The 25,975-nt window shown below is 44.1% G+C and overlaps 2 protein-coding genes across 3 annotated transcripts; one reads left to right on the forward strand and one right to left on the reverse strand.

The window, feature by feature from the left end:
* Positions 1–24,865, reverse strand: LOC118011719 (UDP-glucuronosyltransferase 1-1-like). Of its 2 annotated transcripts, none has more exons than XM_035006567.1 (5): positions 23,979–24,865; positions 4,200–4,331; positions 3,121–3,208; positions 2,613–2,832; positions 1–448 (listed from the first exon to the last, which is right to left on the reverse strand). In XM_035006567.1, exons 1-5 carry the CDS (start codon positions 24,840–24,842, stop codon positions 151–153), a joined length of 1,602 nt encoding a protein of 533 aa, XP_034862458.1. In that variant the 5' UTR covers positions 24,843–24,865; the 3' UTR covers positions 1–150. The 2 variants fall into 2 exon arrangements, with proteins under 2 accessions (XP_034862458.1, XP_034862457.1); XM_035006566.1 differs by lacking the exon at positions 23,979–24,865 and adding an exon at positions 12,448–13,311.
* Positions 17,680–18,756, forward strand: DNAJB3 (DnaJ heat shock protein family (Hsp40) member B3). The gene has a single exon (XM_035006568.1). It carries the CDS (start codon positions 17,758–17,760, stop codon positions 18,505–18,507), a length of 750 nt encoding a protein of 249 aa, XP_034862459.1. The 5' UTR covers positions 17,680–17,757; the 3' UTR covers positions 18,508–18,756.
* Positions 24,866–25,975: the final 1,110 nt, after the last annotated feature.

Genomic DNA, 25,975 nt, shown 5'->3' on the forward strand with positions numbered 1-25,975 from the left:
TAGGTATCACTAGCAATTAGATTGTTTTTATTTTTAAGAAAACACTCAGGGGTATCTCATTCAGGACTAAGTATTTCTTTAATAAGCAGAACATGAATTTAACGTTGCCTCTGGTTGCACCTTTGGGTCATCTCATTTCCCACCTACTTCTCAGTGTGTCTTGGATTTGTGAGGTTTCTTAACTCGTCCTTTCTTCCCAAAGCACCTCCGGTAGCCCAAGGCGCAACATTTATAAGTGATGAAGACAACCCCCAGCACAATGGCCAGGAGGAAGCCGATCACATCCAGGGAGTGGTACTGGTACCAGGTGAGATCGTGGGCTGCAGGGCGCAGGTGTGGAGCCCCCTTGTGCCTCATCACGAACTCCACCCAGAACACAGCCAGGTCCAGGGGCTCAATGGGGCGGTCCTTGTGTAGCCTGGAGAGGTGCATGATGTTCTCCTTATAGCTAAACACAGAGACAGTTATGAGTGTCTGGAACATCGGCTGCAGTGAACCATCCTCCCTTTAGGCTTGCTGTGGTTGGGAAGTTGCTAAACTTGGCAGAGGAAATGTGTTTCCATTATAGACAGAAAACACACACACACACACACACAATGGTCTTTATCTCTGAAATTTAAAAAAAAAAATGTAGAAAGAAAACTGGAAGCCAAAATTATAGTATTAAATTATTTGAACCTTACTTCCTATTCTCTTCTTTTCTTTTTCTTGGTATTTTTGTAGGAAATTAGATACTTTTACAGTAAGAGAAAGAAATAAAAGAAAAGGGTGTGCCAGAAATTATGAGCAGTTTTCCTTTCACGGTTTTAAACAATCACATCTAGTCAAAGCAAAAGCGATTTATAAGTGCCATCTGCAAGGTGGTGACACGTCACACCATCCAAGTGCTAACGTTAGGACGAGACTGTGTCTATGCAGCCTGTTCAACAAACGGATTTTTGTTGGCTTTGGACAGTGTGGATAGCTGAATCGGAACCTCCAAATCCGAACTGGGTTAGATGACTTGACCCTTAACTGTGGATGCACTAGAAGAAGAAAGAGAAGGAGGAGAAGGAGGAAAAAAAGGAAAAGGAGAAGAAAGACCAGAGTAAGACACTCTTATCCAATCTTATTCAAGAGCAGTCATGATAACTGCTATCTTTAAACAGGCCTGTCATTATATCTGGATACATTATTATACTATGATAATAATATTTGGCCATAAGTCTTGTTAAACATCTTCCTTTTATATAAATCTTCTCTTAAACAAAATAGATTTTCTAGAACTTTCATTCATTCATCCACCATTTACTGAGCACCTGTTATGGCCTGGGTGCATCATCTGATGTTCAAAATTTTTCCATTTGTCTTTATTTTATGTCCCAGCTTGGCATGTTGGGAACATGGAGGTTCACGATTAGGCAGAGATGACTCCCGAGCAAATAGATGAAGTTTGCTGGTAACTTAAGCTGATTGATGAAGTTTCTTTTAAAGATAAGAGAACTTCTACCAAGTCATTTGTAGGTTCCAGGTACTTGTCTGTACCACTCAACAGAAGATCAAAATTGTACTACTAGTGCGAACCTCAGGAATGAGTTTTTTTGTCAGCGCGTGGAGAAAAGTCGGGGTTTCAGTGCATTCGACGTGGGGGCAGCACGGCCTGATGCCGGCAAGCTGAGCTGTCAGAAGAGGCCCATCAGGATGGAGGGATGTTACCCGCCGCTCTGGGCGCGCTGGGCATTTACCCCAGGGTTATGTGGACTTTTCTTTCTCATCCCCTGGCACCACACACGTGAGCGCCCCATTTCTCCATTTTCCTTTGCCCAGGCCTACCGTGCCACCCTGTGGCATGTCTCTTCCCATCTGAACACACTCCAGTCTTTTCACACCTGTCCCTCTGATTGACGTCTCTTTCAAAATGAAGCAACTATGGGTCAAGACTCCCGACACTCTCTTAGACACACACGTATGCACAGGCTCCCACACACGTACACACACACGTGCACACACGCACACATCAAGGATTGGACGAAGGCCACCCCTGGCCATTACCTCTTCCCATAAGGTTTTGGCCAGTCTGTTACTAGGGAACTTGACAGCAATACGATCAATTTCATGCACAGATCATTTGATCTGATGGCTTTTGCCTCTTGAATTGTTTTCAGAGCCACATTTGAACAGACTGATCTTTGCTTTTATTATAAGCCTTTGTCTGCGCTATCAAATGACCCCATCCCACTTATAAATCCCCATGAACAAAATTTCTCATTTGCTTCAGTGCTAGAGAGAGCTGTACTTCTAAGCTCCTGGCTTATTTTTATCTTATGGACACTCTGCTTCTTGTAATGGAATATTTCTCTCTTTGCAGGAACTTACAGATCAGATGTCTACTTGGTGACTATATTTTTTAATTAATTGAAGTTTTAATCCTACTGAGGGAAATAATATTTAAAATCATTTTGATGATAAGTTCCATAGGAATTAAAGCATCCTCTTATAAAACGAATAATAATAATCCCCAAATCATCTTACTTATAAATTGGGTTTTTATTCATTTGTTTTCACATTTGAGTATTTGTTGTGAATGAGATGGCCAAAATACACGCAGTATTCCTCTGTACCTTCTCTCTTACCTTTTGTCATTGATGACAGTTTTTATGGCATTTGCTAAATCTTCAGAAGTCATTTCCAGGACGTTCAAGGTCACTCCAGCCCCCCGGGTCTCCATGCGCTTCGCGTTGTCCATCTGATCACCAAACAAGGGCAGCATCACCATTGGAACGCCATTGCAAATTCCCTCATATACGCCATGGGAGCCAGAATGTGTGATAAAGGCCCGAGTCTTCGGGTGACCTGAGAAGCAAAGCAGGGAGGGACGCCAGCAGTCAAGTCACCGAGTTTCACAGTCTGACACCATCTAGGTTCTGAAAGCGCTCTGAGGACTCAGGGCCACCCACATGTGGCTCCTGCAGAAGTCTGCAGAGGAAAATGTGGGTTGAGATGCCCTACCAGATAAAAAGCAATGTGGAACACTTTGGCCATAATATTTTCCAGCTAAACAATCCTTTAGAACAGCCTGGCGCAAGCCACTTCCTTAATTTCACTTGGGTTTGACCAACACACCAAATCCTGCCCACATACCAAGCAGATCATTCTGGGGCAACCACTTGACAAGTATTGTATTCTTCGCGAGATTTGGTGGGGGAGTGCTGGTATACCGCCACAGGACCTTGCAGAGACAAGAACAGAGTTTAAGGAACACAATGATTCAAAAACATCTGCCATAGTAGCTACAATGTGGAGTCCTCTGAATGAACATAACCTTGGCAAGGGTGGGAGGTGTCGGGACTGGGAAGGCTTTGGGGACTGGTAACATTCTGTGTATTTGTGCAAATTCATCAAGTTGTACAGTTACGACTTTTGCACTTTTCTGCACTTCAAAGGGAAGTTTACTTAATAAAGTGAATGGATGTAGAATTATAGAAGCAGAAATATAAGAAATGAATCCAGTGTCCTGACCAGCAGGCTTTTTGTGGAAATACTCCTACATAATATGAAGAAACACCATCCTGTACATTATCCTGTTTACTTTATCTTTAAAATAAATTCTCCTTGGCCCCCTGGCTGGCTTAATCAGTGGAGTATGCAACTCTTGATCTCGGGGTTGTGAGTTCGAGCCCCAGGTTGGATATAGAGATTACTTAAAAAAATAAAATCTTTACAAATAAATTAGTTAATAAAATAAAATAAAATAAATTTTCCTTAGTACACTTTTGAGTTTCTTAGAGAAAACGAGACCTCCAAGTCACATAGACCATGGCTTAACAGAGTAGTTGAGAGTGACATGGCAAAAAGAACTTTGGATTAATAATTAGGAAGTTGCAGGGAAACCCAAACCAAAAGTCCAACTAATAGGATTAACATCGATACTAGAAGTCTGGGGTTCCAACTCTTGGGAAGATAGAATTGTATGGAGGGGCGCCTGGGTAGCTCAGATGGTTAAGCGTCTGCCTTCAGCTCAGGTCATGATCCCAGGGTCCTGGGATCGAGCCCCGCATCTGGCTCCCTGCTCAGTGGGGAGCCTGCTTCTCCCTCTCCCACTCCCCCTACTTATGTTCCCTCTGTGTCTCTCTCTGTCAAATAAATAAATAAAATCTTAAAAAAAAAAAATATTTCCTTTAAAAAAAAAAAAAAGATAGAACTGTATGGAATCTTCTTACTGTCTGAGGTATTTTGCCCAAAGCATCAGCAATTTCCATAGCTTTCTTCTCGGGAATCTCTGAGACCATGGAGCCCAAAGAGAAGACCACAATTCCATGTTCTCCGGAAGCATTAACATAGGCTTCAAATTCCTAGAACCATAAGAGAAATTTCCAGTTAATTTTTTCTCACCTTCTTCGGGAACTGCATACATTCAGCTATGAATCAGATGTCTTCATCTTAAGAACGTGATTAAAGGGGTGTGTGTGTGTGTGTGTGTGTTAGAGATACAAAATATTAGTGCACGTTACAGCCTTCCCCCCCCCACTCCCCTTACTCCCTTCCAAAGGAGGAAGGCTTCTTGCATGTTAGGTTGTCTCCTGGGTTCTTCTCTCCTTCTCTGAGATGCAGAATCCAGGTAGTATGCTCATTTCCCAAAAGAAAAGCAATCAGAGCTAAGACCAGATCCACTTCCAGGGGCTTCAAGCAGCTGGGAGGGTCTTGGAGAAAACAGGCTTTCAGGAAGGGAACTAAAGGAGAGAGCAGAAGGCAGTACGGAAGGAGGAGGGAAAGGCGAATGAGCATCAAAGAGAAGGGAGAGCGCCATTTAGCAGATCAGTGAAGGGAGACCTTGGGAGAGAGGAAAGCTGTCCAAGGAGGATTTCGGAAAGCTTTCTGCAGACTCTAAAACTCCTGCACCACCCCTTTATGAAAATCTACAGTAAATATGTATATTATTTTCCAAGGCTTCTGGAATATTCCTTTTATCTTGAAAGAATGAATGGAGCCAAAGCAGAAAGCTGCAAATAGTGTTGAAGATGAGGCTCATGGTTAAGAAAAAACCTCAAATAGCCAAGACAGCCTGTAACAATTCTTGCTTCCCCACAGCCTACAGCAGAGTCTTCCATATGGCAGCCAATACACTGGGGTGATTAGGGATCATATTCATGTCAACTCAGTGCTGAAACTTAACCAGTCAACCAGGCAATTTCCCACCTTTCCTGGAGAAGAGATTTCTGAAGAGTCTCAGTCAACTTTCCTGCCTTACCAAGAACATACAGAAAGATATCTGAATCTTTGTTTGCTGGCTTCATAATGTACTGTAAAAAGCAAAATATTTCTCTCTAGGTATGCAAGATACAAAATGGGACAGAAAACCTTGCCAAGGGTGCACCAGGATCTGAGCCCCTTCTGCAGAATTCAGAGAGGGTCAAGGGCATGTGAGCAAACCCTGAGTACCAGCCACCAATGGGAAGGATAAACAAGCAGTGAGTCTCAACCCACCCAGCACATGACCTCCGCAGAGTGTTCCTGTCCCATTCCAGAAGCTGATCCCTTCTAGCAATATATCCATCACCATCATCCAAGGAAGACTGCAATTATAAGGCTGCTCCGACTCCTCCAACCAAGACCACCATTGGGCATTACAGTCTTGGCTACGTAAGGACAAAACTCAAGACAAAGCAATGGGACTTGTTTCTGAAGAAACTTCTGAGCCAGGTGACCCAAGGAATAAGAAATGAACTGTGAGTGGTTTTCTAGTCAATAATGAAACTTACAACTACTAGAAAATGGACAATCCATGGTTCCCTTGGATGAAGCAGGGGGATGGGATCTTCAGAAGTGTCTGCATGTATAAGGGTGAGAGACAGTGATGGCTGGGACCCCACTAGTAAGTACAGATCACAGATTATGACCTATCAAGCCTCTACCCCTAAAGTAACAAGGAATAGACTAATTTAGAGATGAATGTCAGACAAAAGCTCTGAGAGGAAGCAAGAAAAAGATGATCCAATCAGAAGAACAGCAACATTAGGGGGAAGGAAGCCCCCAGACTCAACCCTCAGCAATAATCTCAGCCTAGCCTGATCTGGCCCCAACCTTCGAAGCCAACTCCAGTGTACTGTGGTCTTCAGGAAACATACATACGCACTTGGGCATACACACATGCACACACACAGGCACACAGCTGCATGCACACGTGTGTGGGGGCATGCACACACACAGACTGGCAATTCCATGTAGAGGAAATAGAGTATGTGTGAGTGTGGCAATTTTCCCCCAACTGTAAGCTTTTCATGATCTAGAAAATCTAAAAACTCCCCTAGAGCCTTCCAAATTATTTTAAGTTTCCCAAGAATGCCAAGGACATTAATGAGACTGTATGATGTGCTGGGGTTTGCCCAGAAGTGAGGGGTTTCCTGAGATACGGGACTTTCAGTTCTGTTCAAACCAGAACACTGGCCACCCTGGGTGTGACATGGAAAGCATTTCCCACAGGGCTCAGCACATGTGATTTTAAGAGACTTCTTTCAGGTTTGGTTCAGAGCATGACCAATAAAGCCCGAACACTGCCCAGCCCTCCTCAGGGATAAAGCCCCAGCCTGGTCCACCCCCACCAGCTCTCTTCGAAGCCTCTGGCTCCTAGCAGGTGTGTCCCAGCCTTCTCCATTGGGCTCATTCAAAAGGTCAGGGAGGCCAGCATCATCTTCCCCACCACCACGCTGCATTTCTGGTCTATGACAAAAACATCCTAAGGACGGTTTTCCTGAAGTCCTTCCTCCTCTGGATTACACCACATCCTTCTTTCCTCAGAAAGAAAGCTCATCTCCAAGTACCTTTTGAGCTCTTTTTTTCTGAGTGAAGGTAAACAGATCACGTCACTTCCTAGGACCTTCCCTTCTTCATGAAACCCACTCTTACTTTAACCATATCTACAAAGGGCCACATCTGATTTCCCCTCCTTGTACACTCTCCCCCACCCACTCAGCACCCAGCAGGGTGTGATTATCATAAAATGGAACCCAAAGGTCCATAAACACCCAAAGGTACATAGCAAGACTAAAATTTAAATGTCACAGAGGTTCATCTACAGATCACAGAAGGGCAAACTGCAGAGATTGTGTTATCACGGCCAACACCTCTTCTGGGCCAGCTCTTCTGGAATTCAACATTGGTGAGGTCCACACTCTACTTGGCAAAACTTCCCCAAACCTGGCCTTGACTTCACAGACTCTAGAGTGGCCAAAGAGTGAAGCGACAGGTTAACGAAAATAACCCTCCATTGCCCCACCTCTTACCCCTTCCAAAAAAGATAAGGCCCCCTCTGACATGAAAGCACTTGCCCACCCTGTCGATGACTTTAACACAGGTCCTAACTTTTGCTGAGAGTTTAGTATTTTGAGTTCCAGGCTTTTATTAGATTTTCTCTTCCCAAATGTCATCTGTTTCTCAAAATGCTTGGTAAGCACTTGCCATGTCGGAAAACTGTTGCTTTATCACTACGGATTCAGAGCCACAGACAAAGCCTGCCAGCTTCCCTGCTCACCAGTGTTTCTCCTCGCCATTGTCAAGTCTCTGTTCTCACTGACCTTCCGTTTGGCTGTTTCCCTCAGACCCAACATGTATGCATGGATATCATCTCTGAATCCCCACACGTCCCCAAAGATGGTCTCTCACCCTGAGCGGGGAAGGACAGCTTAGAATCCTTGAGCTTTGTTCTTAATACTGTCCTACTATCTTTTATCTGCCAGGCATCCCAGACATGCCCAACACCAGGTATGCCTTCCATATGGACTCTATCAGCTAAAGGTTGTATCTCTATTCTTGAAGTTCAGGACTTTGACTAAGAGCACTGGGACCAGGACAATTTCCACTAGAGTAATGGAAGCATAGAAAAGCATTCTTTAATTAACCAAGGGGGAAAAAGAAAATAAACAGCAACTTGCCAGGAAAAGGGAAAATGACCAAGTAAAATTAAAATAAACTGGTAAAATTAGAATCAAATCTAGCGATTGTTAAATTAAGTGCAAATAGGCAAAAGTTTCCCAACCAGGTTAAAAATATCAGCTCCGTGTTTATTTATTTTTTTAAGATTTTTTTTATTTATTTATTTGAGAGAGAGAGAATGAAAGAGAGAGCATGAGAGGGGTGAGGGTCAGAGGGAGAAGCAGACTCCCTGCCGAGCAGGGAGCCCGATGTGAGGCTCGATCCCAGGACTCCAGGATCATGACCTGAGCCGAAGGCAGTCGCTTAACCAACTGAGCCACCCAGGCGCCCTCAGCTCTGTGTTTAAAAAAAAAAAAAAAAAATCTTGAAGACAAAGGGGTACCAAAGAGGCACTAGGGAAAGGTAAACAAGATAATACAGGAGTGGTAATACTAATACCAAAAAAAGTGGAATTTCAAATTAAAAATATTAAGTAAGACAAAGAGGGTTGCCATCCAGTACAACTTACAAAGACATCCTCACACCAAGGCTTGCTTGCACCAAACAAAGCTGCAGCCAACGCATAATCATTAGAGCTCAGCACTTAGACAAATTTCAGGCAAAGAAAATGTATCGATAAATGATGACAAAACTATGATATTGAGAAAGATGGTAGATAAAGCCCTGTAGACCCTCCTAGTAAACATCCTAAAGTAAAGAAGGAAATCACTTAAATACATAAAGACTATTTGCCAAAAAAAATGGCAAACATGATATAAAATGATGAAATGAAAATCAATCTTCATTATAATCAGGAGCAAGACAAGAATCCTTGTGATTCCTGAAATTATTCAATTGTTTTTAAACATTCTAGTGAATTCAATAAGACCAATACCTGGCATAGAATTCAGAACAGAAGAAACCATATTTTATTTACTGATGAAAGTCTGCATGCTAGTTTTTTTTTTAATGATGAAATCAATATTTTCATTAGGCTCAATTTTGATTTGGGGCTGAATAGTGAGTAGATAACCAGCTACAAACAGAAATGGAAAAACTATCACATTCACAGGGGTGACAAAAGAAAAAAAAAAGGTGTAAAATACTTAAGAAAAACTGAACAAGAAAGGAACAGAACAAATGTGAAGAAAACTACAAAGAGCTTGATCCTTGGTAAGGTGATATTTGAAGTAACAACAAGAGCAAGGCCCTGGAATATAAACTTCAGTGTTCTTCCTAGGGAACAAGATTACATGGTTAACAGAATAAACTGTGGCATGTAAATACCATGAAACATGGCGCAATTAAAAAAATAGATATAATATTTAGAACCAAAACGATATCCATGACATATTGATACGTGAGCCATAGGGATATATTATTGCCTTTTTTGTAAAACAAGCAACAAAAATTTCAATACAAGTACATGTGTTTGTCTTTGTGTATGCTGTAAGAGAATGGTCCAGTTTCATTCTTCTGCATGTGGCTGTCCAATTTTCCCAACACCATTTATTGAAGAGACAGTCTTTTTTCCATTGAATATTCTTTCCTGCTTTGTCAAAGATTAGTTGACCATAGAGCTGAAGGTCCATTTCTGGGCTCTCTATTCTGTTCCTTTGATCTATGTGTCTGTTTTTGTGCTAACACCATGCTGTCTTGATGATCAAAGCTTTGTAATATGGCCAACAGACACATGAAAAAATGCTCTACATAACTTGTCATCAGGGAAATACAAATCAAACCCACAATGAGATACCACCTCACAACAGTTAGAATGGCTAAAATTAATAAGACAGGGAAAAACAAATGTTGGCAAGGATGTGGAGAAAGGAGAACCCTCCTACACTGTTGGTGGGAATGCAAGCTGGTGCAGCCACTCTGGAAAACAGTATGGAGATTCCTCAAAAGGTTGAAAATAGAGCTACCATACGACCCAGCAATTGCGCTACTGGGTATTTACCCCAAAGATACAAACGTAGTGATCTGAAGGGGAACATGCACCCCAATGTTCATAGCAGCAATGTCCACAATAGCCAAACTGTGGAAGGAGCTGAGATATCTTTCATCAGATGAATGGATAAAGAAGATGTGGTTCATATATACAATGGACTATTACTCAGCCATCAGAAAGGATGAATACCCACCATTTGCATCGACATGGATGAAACTGGAGGGGATTATGCTAAGTGAAATAAGTCAAGCAGAGAAAGACTTATCGTATGGTTTCACTCATATGAGAAACATAAGGAATAGAACAGAGGACGCCAGGCGAAGGGAGGGAAAACTGAATGGGAAGAAATCAGAGAGGGAGACAAACCATGACAGACTCTTGACTCCAGGAAACAAACTGAAGGTTGTGGAACGGAAGGGAGTGGGGGGTTGGGTAACTGGGTGATGGGCATTAAGGAGGGCACATGATCTGACGAGAGCACTAGATGTTATACGCAACTAATGAATCATTGAACACTACATCAGAAACTAATGATGTACTATATGTTGGCTAATTGAATTTAAATGTTAAAAAATCACCTAAGGAAAAAGAAAAGAAAAAAAACAAGCACATATGTTTTATGTAATTGTAGGAGTATAAAGAACTGGGGGAGATTACTGCCTATCTGGTGACTAGTCCTCAGTTCATACCCTTTCGTGGTTCTCATTCATTCGTTTAACAAACTTTTAGCAAGTGCTAATTATATGCCCAAGATGCTGATATTTATGAGACATCAATCACGTGCAAACCCATTACCAGGTATTAAGGGTATGGTAACGGGCAGCAGTGATCCCTGCCCCCAACATATATGGAAGAGACGATCAATAAACAATTATCTAAATGAGATGATCACAGTACTTGATGTGCTATGAAGGAAAGAGCACAGGATCCTATCTTAGAGAGAAGGACTCCCTGAAGAAGTGCCATTACAGCTGACCTAAAAAATAAGACAGCCACCTCACAAATTCAGGCACAGCATCCCAGAAGGACAGAACATCATGTCAAAGGGTCTTGAACAGGGAAAGATTTTGCAATGTCCCAGGAATAGAAAGCAAGCCAGTGTAATGGAGAATACCCATGCAGATTTATAAGCAAGCCCTTCTATTTCAAATGGAATTTCGTTTATGCATGCACATCTCCAAAGTTTTACATTTCAAAGCAAAGGTGAAACACAGTTGTTTTCACTTGGATCCTATATAATGATGCCAAAAATATTCCTCTTTAATTCCACTCTTAGACATGCTGACTAGCTCTCTTTTCTTTGATCTATTATGTGACCCCTGGTTCGGTAATATTTCACCTTTTCCTATATATGAAAGAATTATTACTGGTTTTCTAGAACGTGCGGTTCTCTCATTTTGCTTTCCAAAAAATCAACACCATCTCTATCTTTCTTAACCAGACCACCCCATCAGACATACCCTTCTCCAACAGGCCATGGGGTGTCAGAATCTGATTGGTGAGAAATCTGAGGAGGTCACCAGATCTCTCTTCACATTATGGGGGAGGAATCAGAGCCCCATAGAGAGGATCTTGTCATGCAGCAATGGGGTGGAGGCAAACACACAGCACCGGATTTCTCATGTGGTGTTTTTTTTTCTGCCACCCATAGTTTCTCCGTGCCATGACAATGACATGATCATTTAAGATGTGACATAACATGACAATGACATGATCATTTAAGATGTGAATCACGTTGGAGTCACTCTGGGAATAAGATTCAGTGCTCTCTGAGGGTGATGACAGTCCCTTAGTAGGAGCCAGACTCAGCAGCTGCAAAGTACCTGGGCTACCAGTTAATCCTCAACCAATACTTGAAAAATAAATGAATGCCCACTGAAATGTCACCTCCTTGGAAAATTCTTCCCAACCCCTCATCTGACAGAGGTTCTCCTGTTATTCTCTATCACCTCCGTTGAGATTGGAAGAGGATGTGAATGCTACTTTTTTGCATACCTCAAATTCTGTATGGGAAACAATTAACTCATAAGCATTGCAGAGAATGAAACTCAGGACCTTTCTGCCCAATGCCAGAATCTGATTGTCTGATATTTACTTATTAGAAGAGAAGGGACCGCAGGAGCGAGCTTCCTATCAGAATATCTAGCAACTGGATCTTTAACCAGAAACATAAAAGCAACTTTTGCCATCAGGACCCATAGATGTCAAAGAATTATTTCAGCAGTCTTGACCCTTGTGTGTCTGACCCAGTCAAGGGCAAGGTGCATGCAAATTTGTGTTCTCTGCAAGGATCCCTACACTCATTGCTCTGTGCTTATGACAATTAACCTTTGTCGCAGCTAACTGATTACTGTTCACTGGAGGACACAGAAGAAAATGCCCAAAGTATACTTTCCTAAAGTGTCCCATACAAAGAAATAACCCAGAAGAGGATGGCTAAGACATATAAATTACAACCCAGACCTGGGAGATCTGTAAGGTAGAAACTAACGAAAGAGGGCATTTGAGACTATTTCAGCATGCTCATTCAGCATATATCGAGGGCAAGTTCATCCATCCAAAGTACTTGCAAGGATATGGACTTGTAAAGTTCCCCCTCAAATACACACCTTGGACAGTGGGTTTTTGCTGGCACAGTTGATCCCACCAACAAAAACCATGTTGGGCATGATGGGCCTGGAGTAATCCTTGACAAAGTCACTTCTGAGAAGCCAGAGAGATGCAGAGCCCATCAGGTCCTGGACAGTCACATCTTTCTGAAGGACTTCTGAGGCAAGTGGTCCGTACGGGGAATAAACCACATTGCACAGAAAGCTCTCTGACAAGAAAATGAGCATGTTCTTCACCCGCGGTAGGAAGGTCATGTGATCTGAGTTAAGGGACAGAGCCCTGGGCACATAGGATGGTGGGTTGGGACACTGGGTACCTTGAAAATCTAGGCCACACGGCAGCGCATTCAAGAAGAACACGGCAGGCAGAGCCAGGTACAGGGCCACGATGGGGCCACAAGGGAGGAAAGGGTCTGTCAACACAGCATCGAAGTTGCTTTCCGCGAGCGAGGCCATTAGCTCCTTGTTGTGCAGTAAGTGGGAGCAGGCAGACAAAAGCAGGGCAGAGTCCTCCTTGACTTTCTTATACGTTTTGACCACACGCTGCAGCAAAGGCTCTTTCTCAAAAACACCGTGCCCAAGTCTGATAAAAGCCGCTTCCACGTCCTCCCTTCGGAATGGCACAGGGTACCTCTTCAAGGTGTATAATGCTCCTTCTTTGATGTGCACGGAGGCCTCGTGAGCTAGGACCACTATGTCATGTCCCCTCTGGTGCAGCTGCCGGACGACCCCGAGCATGCTCAGCCAGTGGCTGCCGTCCACCGGGACCAACAACAGCTTCCCACCCTGGGACACAGTGGGGTTCAGTGCGCACAGCAGCAGGCCCAGGACAAGCGGACGTGGACCCCGGGACCCTGCCGCCATGGTTCCCCTGCCTTTGCCACCAAGACTCTCTCCTGCCAAAATCTGTCCTCTCCTACTTTCCTGTCGCAAGAACCAATCTATACTCAAAGTTAATGGTTGATTGTATCACATGATTAAAGCTGGTCAGTCAGCTGAAAATAGCAGGAAGTTTACCTTCAGAGCTAACGAGGGCAGAGCTTTACTAGGTTTCTGGGTTTTTTCCCCCAAGTATTTTTATTTTTTATTTCTTTACTCTTAAGTTTTTATTTTATTTCCAGTTAGGTTAACATACAGTGTAATATTGGTTTCAGATGTACAATTCAACACTTCCATCCATCACCCGGTGCTCATCCCGACAAGCGTACTAGCTTTCTTGATAGGCAACAACAGTTTAACTGGCTGGAATTCTTTACCAACCATTCAAACCACATTCTTGAGGCGCCAGAGAAGGGAGAGCAGCTTCAGCACCTTTGAATGCATTAAATGAGTATTTCCATGGACCAAGAGGGGAGAAAAAGGTTATGTGGTGACAAATTAGACTTCCTTTTTAGGAATGAAATAGAAAGCAGAATATGCCTTTTAGAAAGAGAAGAGCATGACACTGCAAGCCTACTTTTGGCCCAAAACAGTCTTGCAGGATGTCCTTCCCCACGGTCACTCAGGGTCTTGCCCAACCCATCATCATTTTGATGCATTCGTCCAACAAAATACTTATTTAGTCCTACACAGCACCAGGCCTAGGGAGTGCCCACAGAGACCACCACAGATGAGTCTCCCTCTTCCCCAGAACTCGGGCTCCATCAGAAGAGACAGACTGACAACGAAAGCAGATAGACATGTCAGAGGCTGTGAAGCATGTCAAGAAGGAGACGAATGCTGCTGGCTAGTGAATGGCGGGAAGGGAAGCCCACTCGAGCGTACATGTGCAGAAGGCCTTTCTCAGGACAGACGTGCCTTTGCTCAGACAGGCAGCAGCGAGAGCACTCTGAAAAATTCTGATGACCCGGTTGAAGCAAAGGGGAAAGGTGACAAAACCAGTAAGAACATATATGTATGGAGTATGTACTACGTATCAAGTACGGTGCTAAGCACTTTACAACACATCTTATGTAATCCCCTAAAAGTATCCCTTAAAGGCAGATACTATTATTCCCATTTTACGAAGGAAGATACTGAGGCTCATAGAGATAAATACGACCAGCCAGAGTCCTGCATTTACTAAGTGACAGAGCTGAAACGCAGCCCTGAGTGTCAGAGCTTGGAGACCCTGCTCTTAACCACAACTCCCCATGGCCTCTAGCACTATCCAGATCTTAGGGCTAGGTTCAAAATTTACAGCCAACTAGGAGCCAGAAGTAAAGCTGTGATCCCCACAGTCACTACCCAATCGAAATAAATGGGGAGAAGGCAGATGTGCTCACACAGTAATACCCAGCACTAGCTGGTGCCCCAAAAGCTCAAGGGTAGGGTCAGGGAGCAAGTATGGCAGTCGCAAACAGAAATGCCCTTCCCAAAGAAAAGGCGAATCTGAGTGCAGAGAGAACCGATCATCTCGCCCTGTCCTTTGGGGATCTGTTGCTGTATGTTACAATCCCAGGATGGGAGCACAGATCTCAATATTTTGACCGTGGACATCACTAGCCACCCATATTCGGGGACCTGATAGGAAGGTCATGGAGAAACTGCTAACTCTTAAAGTTGTGGTGTTCTGTGGGGCATATTCACAGGGACCCCTTCATTCTGGTACTTAGAACAGGTACTTAGAGTCCCTTTTCCCTGTACCACTATCCTTCCTCCAGAGATCTCCAGGCTCCCATATGCTTATATATGGGTGCACGCATACACATATGCTCAAACACACATGCACTCCGAAGCTCCCCACCCACACAGAGCCTCACCCCACCCCAAGCACTTTCCCTTCTCCTGGGCTAAGGTTCTGGGCGGCTAGAAAAGGGGCAGCGATGCTTCAACCCACTGGTGTGCCCCTATCTGCAATTCTGAAATTCATAGTCCAGTTTAAACATTAGGGGCAATAATTCTTAACTCCCAATGTGAAAAGAGTTCAAATGTAAATTACCTGTAGCAAAAGAGCTGTAAACACACAGTCACCATTGTAATGATTTTATGACTTTTCTGCATCACACAGAGCCTTGGGACTTTTTGAGGCCTCTGTGTACCTGGATGGTTTGGGGACATGACTCTGCCCTTACAAGCGGGGTTTCAGCTTTGGAATCACTCACTTGGGTGCCAGTCCCTGGTTTTGCAGACAGTAAGCACTCAGTAAATGTTTTTGTATAGATGTGACACTTCCCTCCTTCACTCTAGGCCCCATATCCAAGCAAGCAAGTGCTGAATCCACTGTCTCTGAGACCCAGCTGCCATAGTCCTGTTTGGGGGCCCCCAACCCCTATCTACCCTTTCTGAGTTCCAGCATCAGCTGCTCCCTGCACTGCCCCACCCCACCACCATCCCTGAAACCTTGGTCAACAGCTTCCTAGGACCCAGAATAAAATTTAGACTCTTCAGCCTTGCCCTCAAAATTCCCTGGAATGGACCTTCAGCCCACCTGTCCAAGCTCATTCCTCCTCTCCAGCCCTTTCACCCGACCCCGACCCCTCTGCCCCTTTCCCTCCACTCATTCTGGATCACTTGACCTTCCCCAAACAGGCTTTTCCCACATGGCTTTGTTCACACTAGACTCTACTCCCAGTCCACTTCCTACTGCCAGCTCCAGGATCGTACTCAGCCCCTCAAGGTGACATGAGGTTTGTCCTAGTGACATAGAGTGCCTCATTGGATCTACTACCCTTTATGATGAAATATTAGAGTTCACTGGTTAATCATTTTCCTCTTAGAACTAAGTGACCTTTATTGGTACTGCCTTGTCATTTATCAAAGCAAAAAATATAGTGTCAGAAAATAAGGAGAAAGTAGACAGAGGTCAGATGTCCAAAAATGCCAAAAAGAAAGTCATGGTCATGGTACAGCAGTTTTAGTGGAAATAATTACTGCACCAACGTCGACCAACAGCACTACGAGCATGGCCAGCAAGTTTTAATCGTTTTGATAAACTAGACCAGGAGTTCTCAAACTATGGGCCAGAACACCCTGGGGATACCCAAGAATTTTTTAGGGGAGTTTTGCAAAGTCAAACTATTTCCATAATGATATTTGGCTTTTTCCCTCACATGCTCTCTTAAGGGTACAGTGGAGCTTCTCCGTGGCCACATCACCTGTGATATAGCAATAGATTGACTGCGGAAGCAGAGAGAAGAATCCCCTTCTCTTCTCTTAAACCAGAGAAACGTGAAAAATGTAGTATGATGCCACTCTTCACTCATTTTTTTGCTTTGAAAAAGTTATTTGGGGTCACCTTGGTGGCTCAGGCAGTTAAGCACAGGACTCTTGATTTCGGTTGGGGTCATGCTCTCCAGGTCCTGAGATTAAGCCCCATACAGACTCTGCGAGGAGAGCGGAGTCAGCTTGGGGATTCTTTCCCTCTCCCTCTCCCTCTGCCCCTCCCCCACCCTCGCGCAAGCGCATGCGCGCTCCCGCGCTCTCTAAAATCTTTTTTTAAAAGAAGTGATTTTCCCATAAAAATATGATTTATGTTAGCACGTAAGGTTTCATTGCTACTAAATTGACTAACGAGTTTTTTCCATTGCTTTAATTTCTAATGGAGTAAGTGTCGATAGATATAACCTACATTCAAAAAAGCAAAAGGGGGGCGCCTGGGTGGCTCAGTTGGTTAAGCGACTGCCTTCGGCTCAGGTCATGATCCTGGAGTCCCGGGATCGAGTCCCGCATCGGGCTCCCTGCTCAGCAGGGGGTCTGCTTCTCCCTCTGCCCTCTTCCCTCTCGTGCTCTCTGTCTCTCATTCTCGCTCTCTCAAATAAATAAATAAAATCTTAAAAAAAAAAAAAAAAGCAAAAGGGTCCTGAAGCCAAAAAACCGGAGATCTGCTGTTCTGGACAAATGATGCGGCTGTCCTTGAGCACAAGGTCAGACGAGACGCACCCCCATCACTCTACCCCGACAGGCGGAGGAGGAGCCGGACAGAAAGCCTGCTTCAGCAAAATCCTTCCCCCCGGCCGCCACATCCACAGACCACCTCACTCCCACCAACTTCCTCTTCTTCCCGCGCCGGCAGCGTGGCGGGGCGCGATTTGGAGAGCACAGCTCGCTTGGGGGGCGGGGGGCGGGGCCAGAGGTGGGCGGGGCCCCGATGGGCGGGGCGTCGGCGCCCGTGCGAAACACGCCACAGAGGCCCTCGCGGAAGAGCGGCAAGCCCCCCCCCGCGCAGTGCATCCTGGGGTGCGGTCTCGCCCAATGAGGTGCGGGCTACGTCACAAGGGCGCCCCTTCCGGGCGGCCTGGTCTCGCCGAGCGCTCGGGCCCGTGCCCCGGGGGCAGCCCGCAACAGCCCTCGTCGTGCCAGTGGCCCGCGGGCCGCGCCGGGCCTTCCGCCATGGTGGACTACTACGAGGTGCTGGGCGTGCCCCGCCAGGCGTCGTCCGAGGCCATCAGGAAAGCCTACCGCAAGCTGGCGCTCAGGTGGCACCCCGACAAAAACCCTGAGAACAAGGAGGAGGCGGAGAGGCGGTTCAAGCAAGTGGCCCAGGCCTACGAGGCCCTGTCGGATGCCAAGAAGAGGGCCGCGTACGACCGGTATGGCGAGGCGGGAGTGGGGGACGGCGGCGGGGGCGGCGGGGGCGGCGGGCGCTGCCGCCAGCCCTTCGAGTACGTCTTCACCTTCCGCGACCCGGCTGAGGTCTTCCGGGAGTTCTTCGGGGGCCGCGACCCGTTTTCGTTCGACTTCTTCGGAGACCCGCTAGGGAACATGGTGGGCGGTCGGAGGAGCTCCCGGGGAAGCAGAAGCCGAGGACCCACTCCCTTCTTGGCGGCCTTCAGTGGATTTCCGGCGTTTGGGGGTGGTTTTTCTTCTTTTGATACAGGGTTTGGTGCCTTTGGTGCCTTTGGTGCCTTTGGTTCCCTGGGGAGCGGAGGCCTCTCCTCCTTCTCCATGTCTTGTGGTAGTGGTGGGTCCAGCAACTTCAAGTCCGTGTCGACTTCCACCGAAATCGTTAATGGCAAAAAAGTCACCACCAAGAGAATCACTGAGAATGGCCAAGAAAGGGTGGAGGTGGAGGAAGATGGAGAGTTAAAGTCCCTGGTAATAAATGGCAAAGAGCAGTTGCTGCGCATTGACACCAAGTAATTGCGGTGCACTTTAATGCAGAGCACATTGTGAGGAATTGGACTTTTTTTTTTCTTTTTTTTTTCTTTTTTGAAGATTACAAGGGAACTCTACTTTCAGAACAGCTGTTCTCAAGAATTTATAAACAGTCATGCCGGTGCCTGTTTGTTGTTATTGTTGGGGCTACACGAATAGGACCTCTGTTTGTCTTTAAAGCTGTTGTAAATATCTGTGTGCACTTTGCTTTTTATTAAACATAATCCCGAGGCAGGCAGTGATGATTTCTTGGTACTAGGACAAAATGTTACAGCACCTTGAACCTTGCCTCTCCATTTTGTTTGAAATGTCAGCCGGGTGGTTTTCTCTGAAGTTAACGTTGCCAAGATAAATCGTTTTACTTCAATTTTTTTCAACACATAATAGTAAAAGATGTGAATACACTAATACTTCTGGCTTAAGGATGGTTTTTAGTCCCACATAAATGCTGGTGACTAGTGAGAGTTTTCCGTTTAAATATAGTAAGCCTAGGCTTTTTAAAAAAGCGTAAACCTGGCAAAGTGGGTGTATTCATTTCCTATGGCTACTGTAACAAATTACCACAAGTTTGGTGGTTTAAAACAATGCAGATTTATTCTCTTAACGATCTGGAGGTCAGAAGTCTGAAATCCGTTTCAGGGGACTGAAAATGTAAGCAGGAACATGTTCCCTCCAAAGGCTTGAGCAAAATACTTAAGTGAATTACTCACAGTTACATGATTAGTCAAGAGCATCCTGTGGACTTTATTCAGGTTAAAAAAAAAAAAGAAGAATAAAAAAAGGTAGTGATAACTCAAAACCTTAATACAAATCTGATTGCTAGCCTGTACCCAACTTGGTTCTACAACTATGATTGATGAAAATGTGGAAAGTGTTTCTGTAAGACTACACAAAACCATCCCATTGCCGCGTGCAGGATGTATCTCATCTCAAATTAGGTTGACAAAAGCCAAGAATATTGGAAAGCTTGGAGTACAGATTGGGTGAGGCAGCGTACATCTGAGAGAGTACATTTCTCTTGTGCACAGTTTATACCCCCAGTGAAAACCATTTTGGGCATGGTTGCCTTGGGATGGTCCATCACAAATTGTGCCATCCCCTTTGGTCATGTCTAAGGAAAAGTTGGCATAAGGCATGGGAGCAAAAAGGAAACTGAACTAGACAGACTAAAAATGCAGCACATTCTTTACAGGAAGGTCGTGTGACTTGAGCGCACTGTTTAACTAGGAATACATGAAATTGAATTTGATGCCTGTAAAGTCCAATCCCCATGGAATGGCATGCGAACAATTATGCAGCAGGGACATAGGATTCAGCCACTACTGTCCCACGAGGGCACACAGTCTGTTAAAACTACATCAAATGGTCACTGAGGTACCCAGGCAGTGCTTCTCACCCACTAACTGTACGAAGTATCAGAATAAAACAGTACTGGGGCTTTTAAAAAATCAGTTCATTTCCTTGCTAGGCTAGGGAACTCAGACCAATGAAGATATTCATAGTTGTTGGTGGGGAGGGGAGGAGGAGTAGGGAGAGAAGGGATGTCAAGAGTTTTGAAGTGATAGAAAAGAGGGTGCACAATTTCATGGTGATTATGCTAATTAAGGGTTAAAAATCACCACTCTGTATGGGACAGAATAAGTGCATTTGTGTCTATCCAATTGGTTAACATAAGTCTCCATTGGTCAGGAAAGTCTTCAAGTTGGGCCCAGTAAGACTGGCGTACGGGGATCACTCAGAAGTCATGGATCTTAACAGCTCTAGTGGAAGCAACCCACAAGTCAATGGATGAATATATAAGCAAATGTGGTCAATCCATACAATGGAATATTATTCAGCCTTTAAAAGTAAGGAAACTCTGGCATGTGCTGCAACATGAACGAGCCTTGAGGACATTAGGCTAAGTGAAATAAGTCAGTCGAAAAAAGACAAATACTGTGATTCCATTTATATAAGGTACCTAGAGTGGTCAAGTTAGTGAAGACAGTAGATTGCAGGTTGCCAGGGGTTTTAACAGCATTTGTTGAAACAAACAGCATTCAGTTAGAGATCTGGATTACTGCTGCTGAGTGGAAAGTTTCTCTTTTACAGAAACATAAAGCATTTTATCTAAAGAATTTTCAAAACTGAAAACTGCTTTTAAAAAATGTCTTGGCTCCAGGGGCGCCTGGGTGGTTCAGTTGGTTAAGCAACTGCCTTCGGCTCAGGTCATGATCCTGGAGTCCCTGGATCGAGTACCGCATCCTTTGTCCTCTGACCCTATCCCCTCTCATGTGTTCTCTCTCTCTCATTCTCTCTCTCTCAAATAAATAAATAAAATCTTTAAAAAAAAAAAAATGTCTTGGCTCCAAAATCACAGTCCTGTATATCAGTATTCCTCATTTATGGAATAGCTTGAGTAGGCTTTCAGAGTAGAGAAAACAGCACTTTCTCTGGTGCAAAGATGACCATCTGGAGGACCCTGCAGTGGACTCTCTCCAAGGACTCACTAGCCCCTTCCCATGGAGCACACAGTTAAATAAGGAAGTAGTGTAAGACATCATTTTAAGAATTGGGCATATTGAGGTTTTTTAAATAAAATTTTTAAATATGCATTTTTTAGGGGTATCTATGGGACATTTACAAATGTTAATCATATCTTATCCAATACAGTAGCCACTAGCTACATGTGACTACTGAGCACTTGAAATGTGGCCAGTCCAAATTGAGATATGCTGTAAGTGTAAAATACATATCAGATTTTGAAGACTTAGTATGAAAGCAAAAGAATATAAAATATCTCAATAATTTTATATTGAGTATATGTTGAAAGTATGTTTAGATATATTTGATTAAGATATAATTAATTTTAGCCCTCTTTTTGCCTTTTTTGTAACATGTCTACTAATTTTTTTAATTATATATATGGCCTGCATTATACTTCCATTGGGCAATTCTGTACTGGACCACAAAGAAAACCTATCAAATTATTTAATGTAGGGATTATATAAGAAACATTCTCTGATTAAAACCTAAAATAATTAGAAAAAAAATAAGAGAGAGATAGCTAAAAGAAATTTTAACTATGTGGGAATAAACAGGTTTGAAGATAGCCGTGGACTTAAAGAAAGCCAAACCAGAAAATTAAATGACCAAAAACAAAACAAAAGAAAGAAAAAAATATGATTAATGCCAAAACCTAGGAGACAGAAAGTGTCCTATGAACTTCAATGTTTCATTATTAAGAAAACTCTTACAGGGCGCCTGGGTGGCTCAGTTGGTTAAGCGACTGCCTTCGGCTCAGGTCGTGATCCTGGAGTCCCGGGATCAAGTCCCGCATCGGGCTCCCTGCTCGGCAGGGAGTCTGCTTCTCCCTTTGACCCTCCTCCCTCTCATGCTCTCTGTCTCTCATTCTCTCTGTCTCAAATAAATAAATAAAATCTTTAAAAAAAAAAAAAAAAGTTATCCTAAAAAAAAAAAAAAGAAAAGAAAACTCTTACAGAAAGGAACTTAATGCTTACCTAAGGAAAATTAGAAAAATAACTATAAAATAAACCAAAAGACACAAGAATGACAATCATTAATAAGCAAGCTGGGATTAATGAAATAGAAAACAAAAATAGTAAAAAGAATAAGCAATTCCCAAAATTATTTCTTTGAGAAAACCAGTAAAATAATTTCACCCATCATAAAAAAATGTTTTTAAGTAGACTCCATGCCCAGCGTGGAGCCCAACGTGAGGCTTCAGTTCACGACCCTGATATCAAGACCTTAGCTGAGATCAAGAGTCGGATGCTTAACTGACTGAGCCACCCAGGTGCCCCGAACCCATCATAAATCTTAAAGAAGAAAGAAAAGGAGCAAAAATATGGAAGACTTAGGCTTTGATCTTTCATACTTGGAGAAAATTTCCATAAACTACTTAAAAGAAGTCACATTTAAGGGTAAACCAAACCAAATAAATAAGAGTGACAAGACCTCAAAGTAAAAAAAAAATGTAGTGGAATAAAAGTGATAATGGTATGCCTATCACATATAATACTTGAGAATTTCAGTATCAACGATCTCTCGTGTACCCAATAAATTTGGCACAAACATATCTAAAGGTCTTCAGATGACATACCTTGTCCTGCTGGGCACTTTTTAAATAATAATAATAGAAAATACTTACTGTGTATTCATTGTGACAATAGTGAGGCCCGAATAGTTAGGTCACTTGCTCACCTGCCCATTCAGCTAGAAAAATGGGAGTGAGAATTTGAAAGAGTGCAGTTAACTCCAGAGAATATATTCACATAGGAAAACTAAAAGATGCAGCCACTCTGGAAAACAGTATGGAGTTTCCTCAAAAAGTTAAAAATAGAACTACCTTACAATCCAGCAATCGCACTACTAGATATTTACCTAAAGAATACAAAAGTACTAATTTGAAGGGAATCCATGCACCCTGATGTTTATAGCAGCATAATCTACAAAAGCCAAATTATGGAAAGAGCCCCAATGTCCATCAATAGAATGGATGATAAAATAAAGTAGGTGAATGGATAAAGACGTGGTATAGGGGCGCCTGGGTGGCGCAGTAGTCCAACTCTTGATTTCTCCTCCTAACATCCCCTTCCCCTTTTAGACTCTGTTCTCTTCATCACTGCCCGCCCCCTTCACTGGGTTTATAGGCTCATAGTTTGATCTTCCAAGTCCCTCCCACCATCCTTCGATGACTTCAGCATCCTAAGTATAAGACCTATCCAACCTGCAATCCAACTCTGATTGTCCCCATGTTATATCCCTGACATCAACTCCTGGTCAGAAAACTTGTCAGCACAGCTCCATCTCTAAAAAGTTGAACTCACTTACTTCTTTCTTGGACCACACAGACCCCTTCTTATCTCTTCCACATCGTCTCACTTCCACTTAATTTATTCAAGCTCTCTGACACGTCTGCTTCCTTTTGGTGTTTAGGTCTCCTGTGATCAGATCACACTCTAGTCCCTTCCGAGACAGGGCCACTAAAAACTATCGTGTCAACAAACGCAATTTGCTGGTTCCTTTGTCCTTCTCCTCAACAAGCAAACACCCCACAAGCAAAAACCCCTGATGGATCAGCTCACAACTCAGCATCCCTGCTCCTACACAGTCGGAGAAAATTGCACAACCACGAAAAAGGTGCCTTTACGAAAGGACAGTCTTGGTTGACTCACACCAGTGCTTGTCAATCCTATCACAGACCGGCACCCCTGCCTCTCATTTCTTTTGGTGACCATTGCAAACCTTTACTACCCTAGTGGAGGTACTTTAACGTTTATCTCACCGAACTGTTAGGAGAATGAGAGGTAGAAATCTTAGAAAGACTGGCAGATAAGTAAGCACCTGGAAGTAAATTAAAAACAAAAACCAAGCAAACAAAAACAACAACAACCAAAAAAAAAAAAAACGTGTTCCACCTGGAACATTGATTGGACATAAGCACCAATACAGACCTGAGACAATGGCTTCCTGTGGCCACAGTTTATACCCCCAATGAAGACCATGTTGGGCATGATTGGCCTGGGGTAGTCCAGGACGAAGTCTCCTCGGAACAGCCACATGGATGCGAAGCTGAAAACGTCCACCACTGACACCTCTCTCTGAAGAAGCTCAGACGCAAGGCTTGCATAAGGAGTGAAAGAGATGTGGCAAATGTACTTCAGGGCCAGAGGGTAGAGCATGTTCTTGACCCTTTGCGGGAACGTCATGTGGTCTGAATTCATTGTTAATAACCTGGGAATGTAGGAGGAAGGGTTTGGGCACCGTGTGCCCTCAAAATCTAAGCCACATGGAATGGAACGCAAGAAAAACACAGCAGGTAGTGACAGGTACTTAGCTAGTACTGCTCCACAGGGGTAAACGGGGTCAGTTAAAACCACATCGAAGGAGCTGGCATTCAGCTGCCTGACCAGCTCCTTGTTACGCAGGAGCTCCTCACAAGACCTTTGAAAAACCAAAGCAACACTCTTTAAACTTTCCACAGAGTTCCAAAACATCTTTAGAAAATGCATTCTTTCAAAAACCAGGTAAGTCTGGCCCAGCAGGAGATGATTAAATTCATCCTGGGTGTATGGAATGGCATAGGTAGTCAGGGTGAAAAAATCCTCTTCTTTGATATGCATGTTCAACTCTGGCGAAACGACCACCATTTGGTGGCCTCTGCCATGGAGTTCCTGCACGGCCTCCTTCATGCTGAGCCAGTGGCTGCCATCCATGGGCACCACCAGCACCTTCCCACCTTCAGCCCCCGGTCCAACGCACAGGAAGAGCAATAGCCCCACGAGTGCTGGCAGGGGAACCAGGAATCTTGCGGCCATGTCCACAGAAGCCCGAAGCAGCTGACTTTGCAGACCAGGCTATGCCTCCTACGCCTTTATTTCCTTTGTCTTTATCTTATCATTGAGCCACTTAGAGTGGCAGGTAACTGGCAGGCAGCATGCCCTCCTCGTGTTAATCATTACATACTAGATCTATCCCTCGCTTTCACCACCGGCCTTACCCTTCTGCTTCCACGCAGGGAGAGATCAATCTCCCTTATCACGGAAAAGCTCATCTGCCTTGGCTGCTCTCTCCAGGGAACACTCTAATTCACTCTGTTGCTTTTTATCCAGTTCCCAAAACAGGGCTGTGGATGCCCATTTCATTTGATGTCCTCCTATTTCTGAGCTCTGAGGAGTCACCAATGCCCCAGCCTCCAAGCGTAACCTCTCTGTTGGATGTGACCTTACCTGAGATCTCTAAAACTCTTTCCTCCCATGTATGGGGAACATGGAGCCCACCCAGAAGAATATATAACATTGCTAAGACAGCTTTCTCTAAACAGGAAGGGAGGCACTAGCCCTTTGATTCTGTTCCCTTTCCACACCAGGACATCTCTTCCAATGGTCAGGGATCTACTCGAAGCAGCCATCAAATATGGAAATATTTCAAGGATCCTGCGCTGGAGACATGAGGACAACACAAGGGTTTGTTGAGGGTTCTGTATTTACTTCGCAGAATAAGAGTTGCTGTTATCTAAAGCGTAAATGGGCAAAACAACCCTCATCAATGACACAGTGGGACCAGAGAGCGCCCTCCCCCAGAGCCTGCTTTCCTCAGAACAGGAGGTAGTGGTCACCCAGCCTCGGGTCAAGCTCTGACTCCACTCCTCTTCTCCAGTCTTCTACTACTCTGTTTAGGGACAGGGGTCTTTCACTAATAACTTCCTTACCCCACCCTCCTTCCCATGAAAACCACCCTTTCATACAATGCCTCAGAGCTCCCCTCTACTTCCTGGATGGGATGTTGCCCAATTCATGAATCCTTAATAAAGCCAATTAGATCTGCAAATTTACTCAGTTGGATTTTTGTTCTTTAGCAACTCTAAGATAGAAATCTAGACAGAATAAATAAGGAGACGGGATGGGAAGATTTAACATTGTAATGCTCCTGACACTCTTTCCCAAGGCCC

This window comes from Mirounga leonina, unplaced genomic scaffold (genome assembly GCF_011800145.1).
Source record: "Mirounga leonina isolate KUSES-001 unplaced genomic scaffold, KU_Mleo_1.0 Mir_151, whole genome shotgun sequence".
NCBI lineage: Eukaryota > Metazoa > Chordata > Mammalia > Carnivora > Phocidae > Mirounga > Mirounga leonina.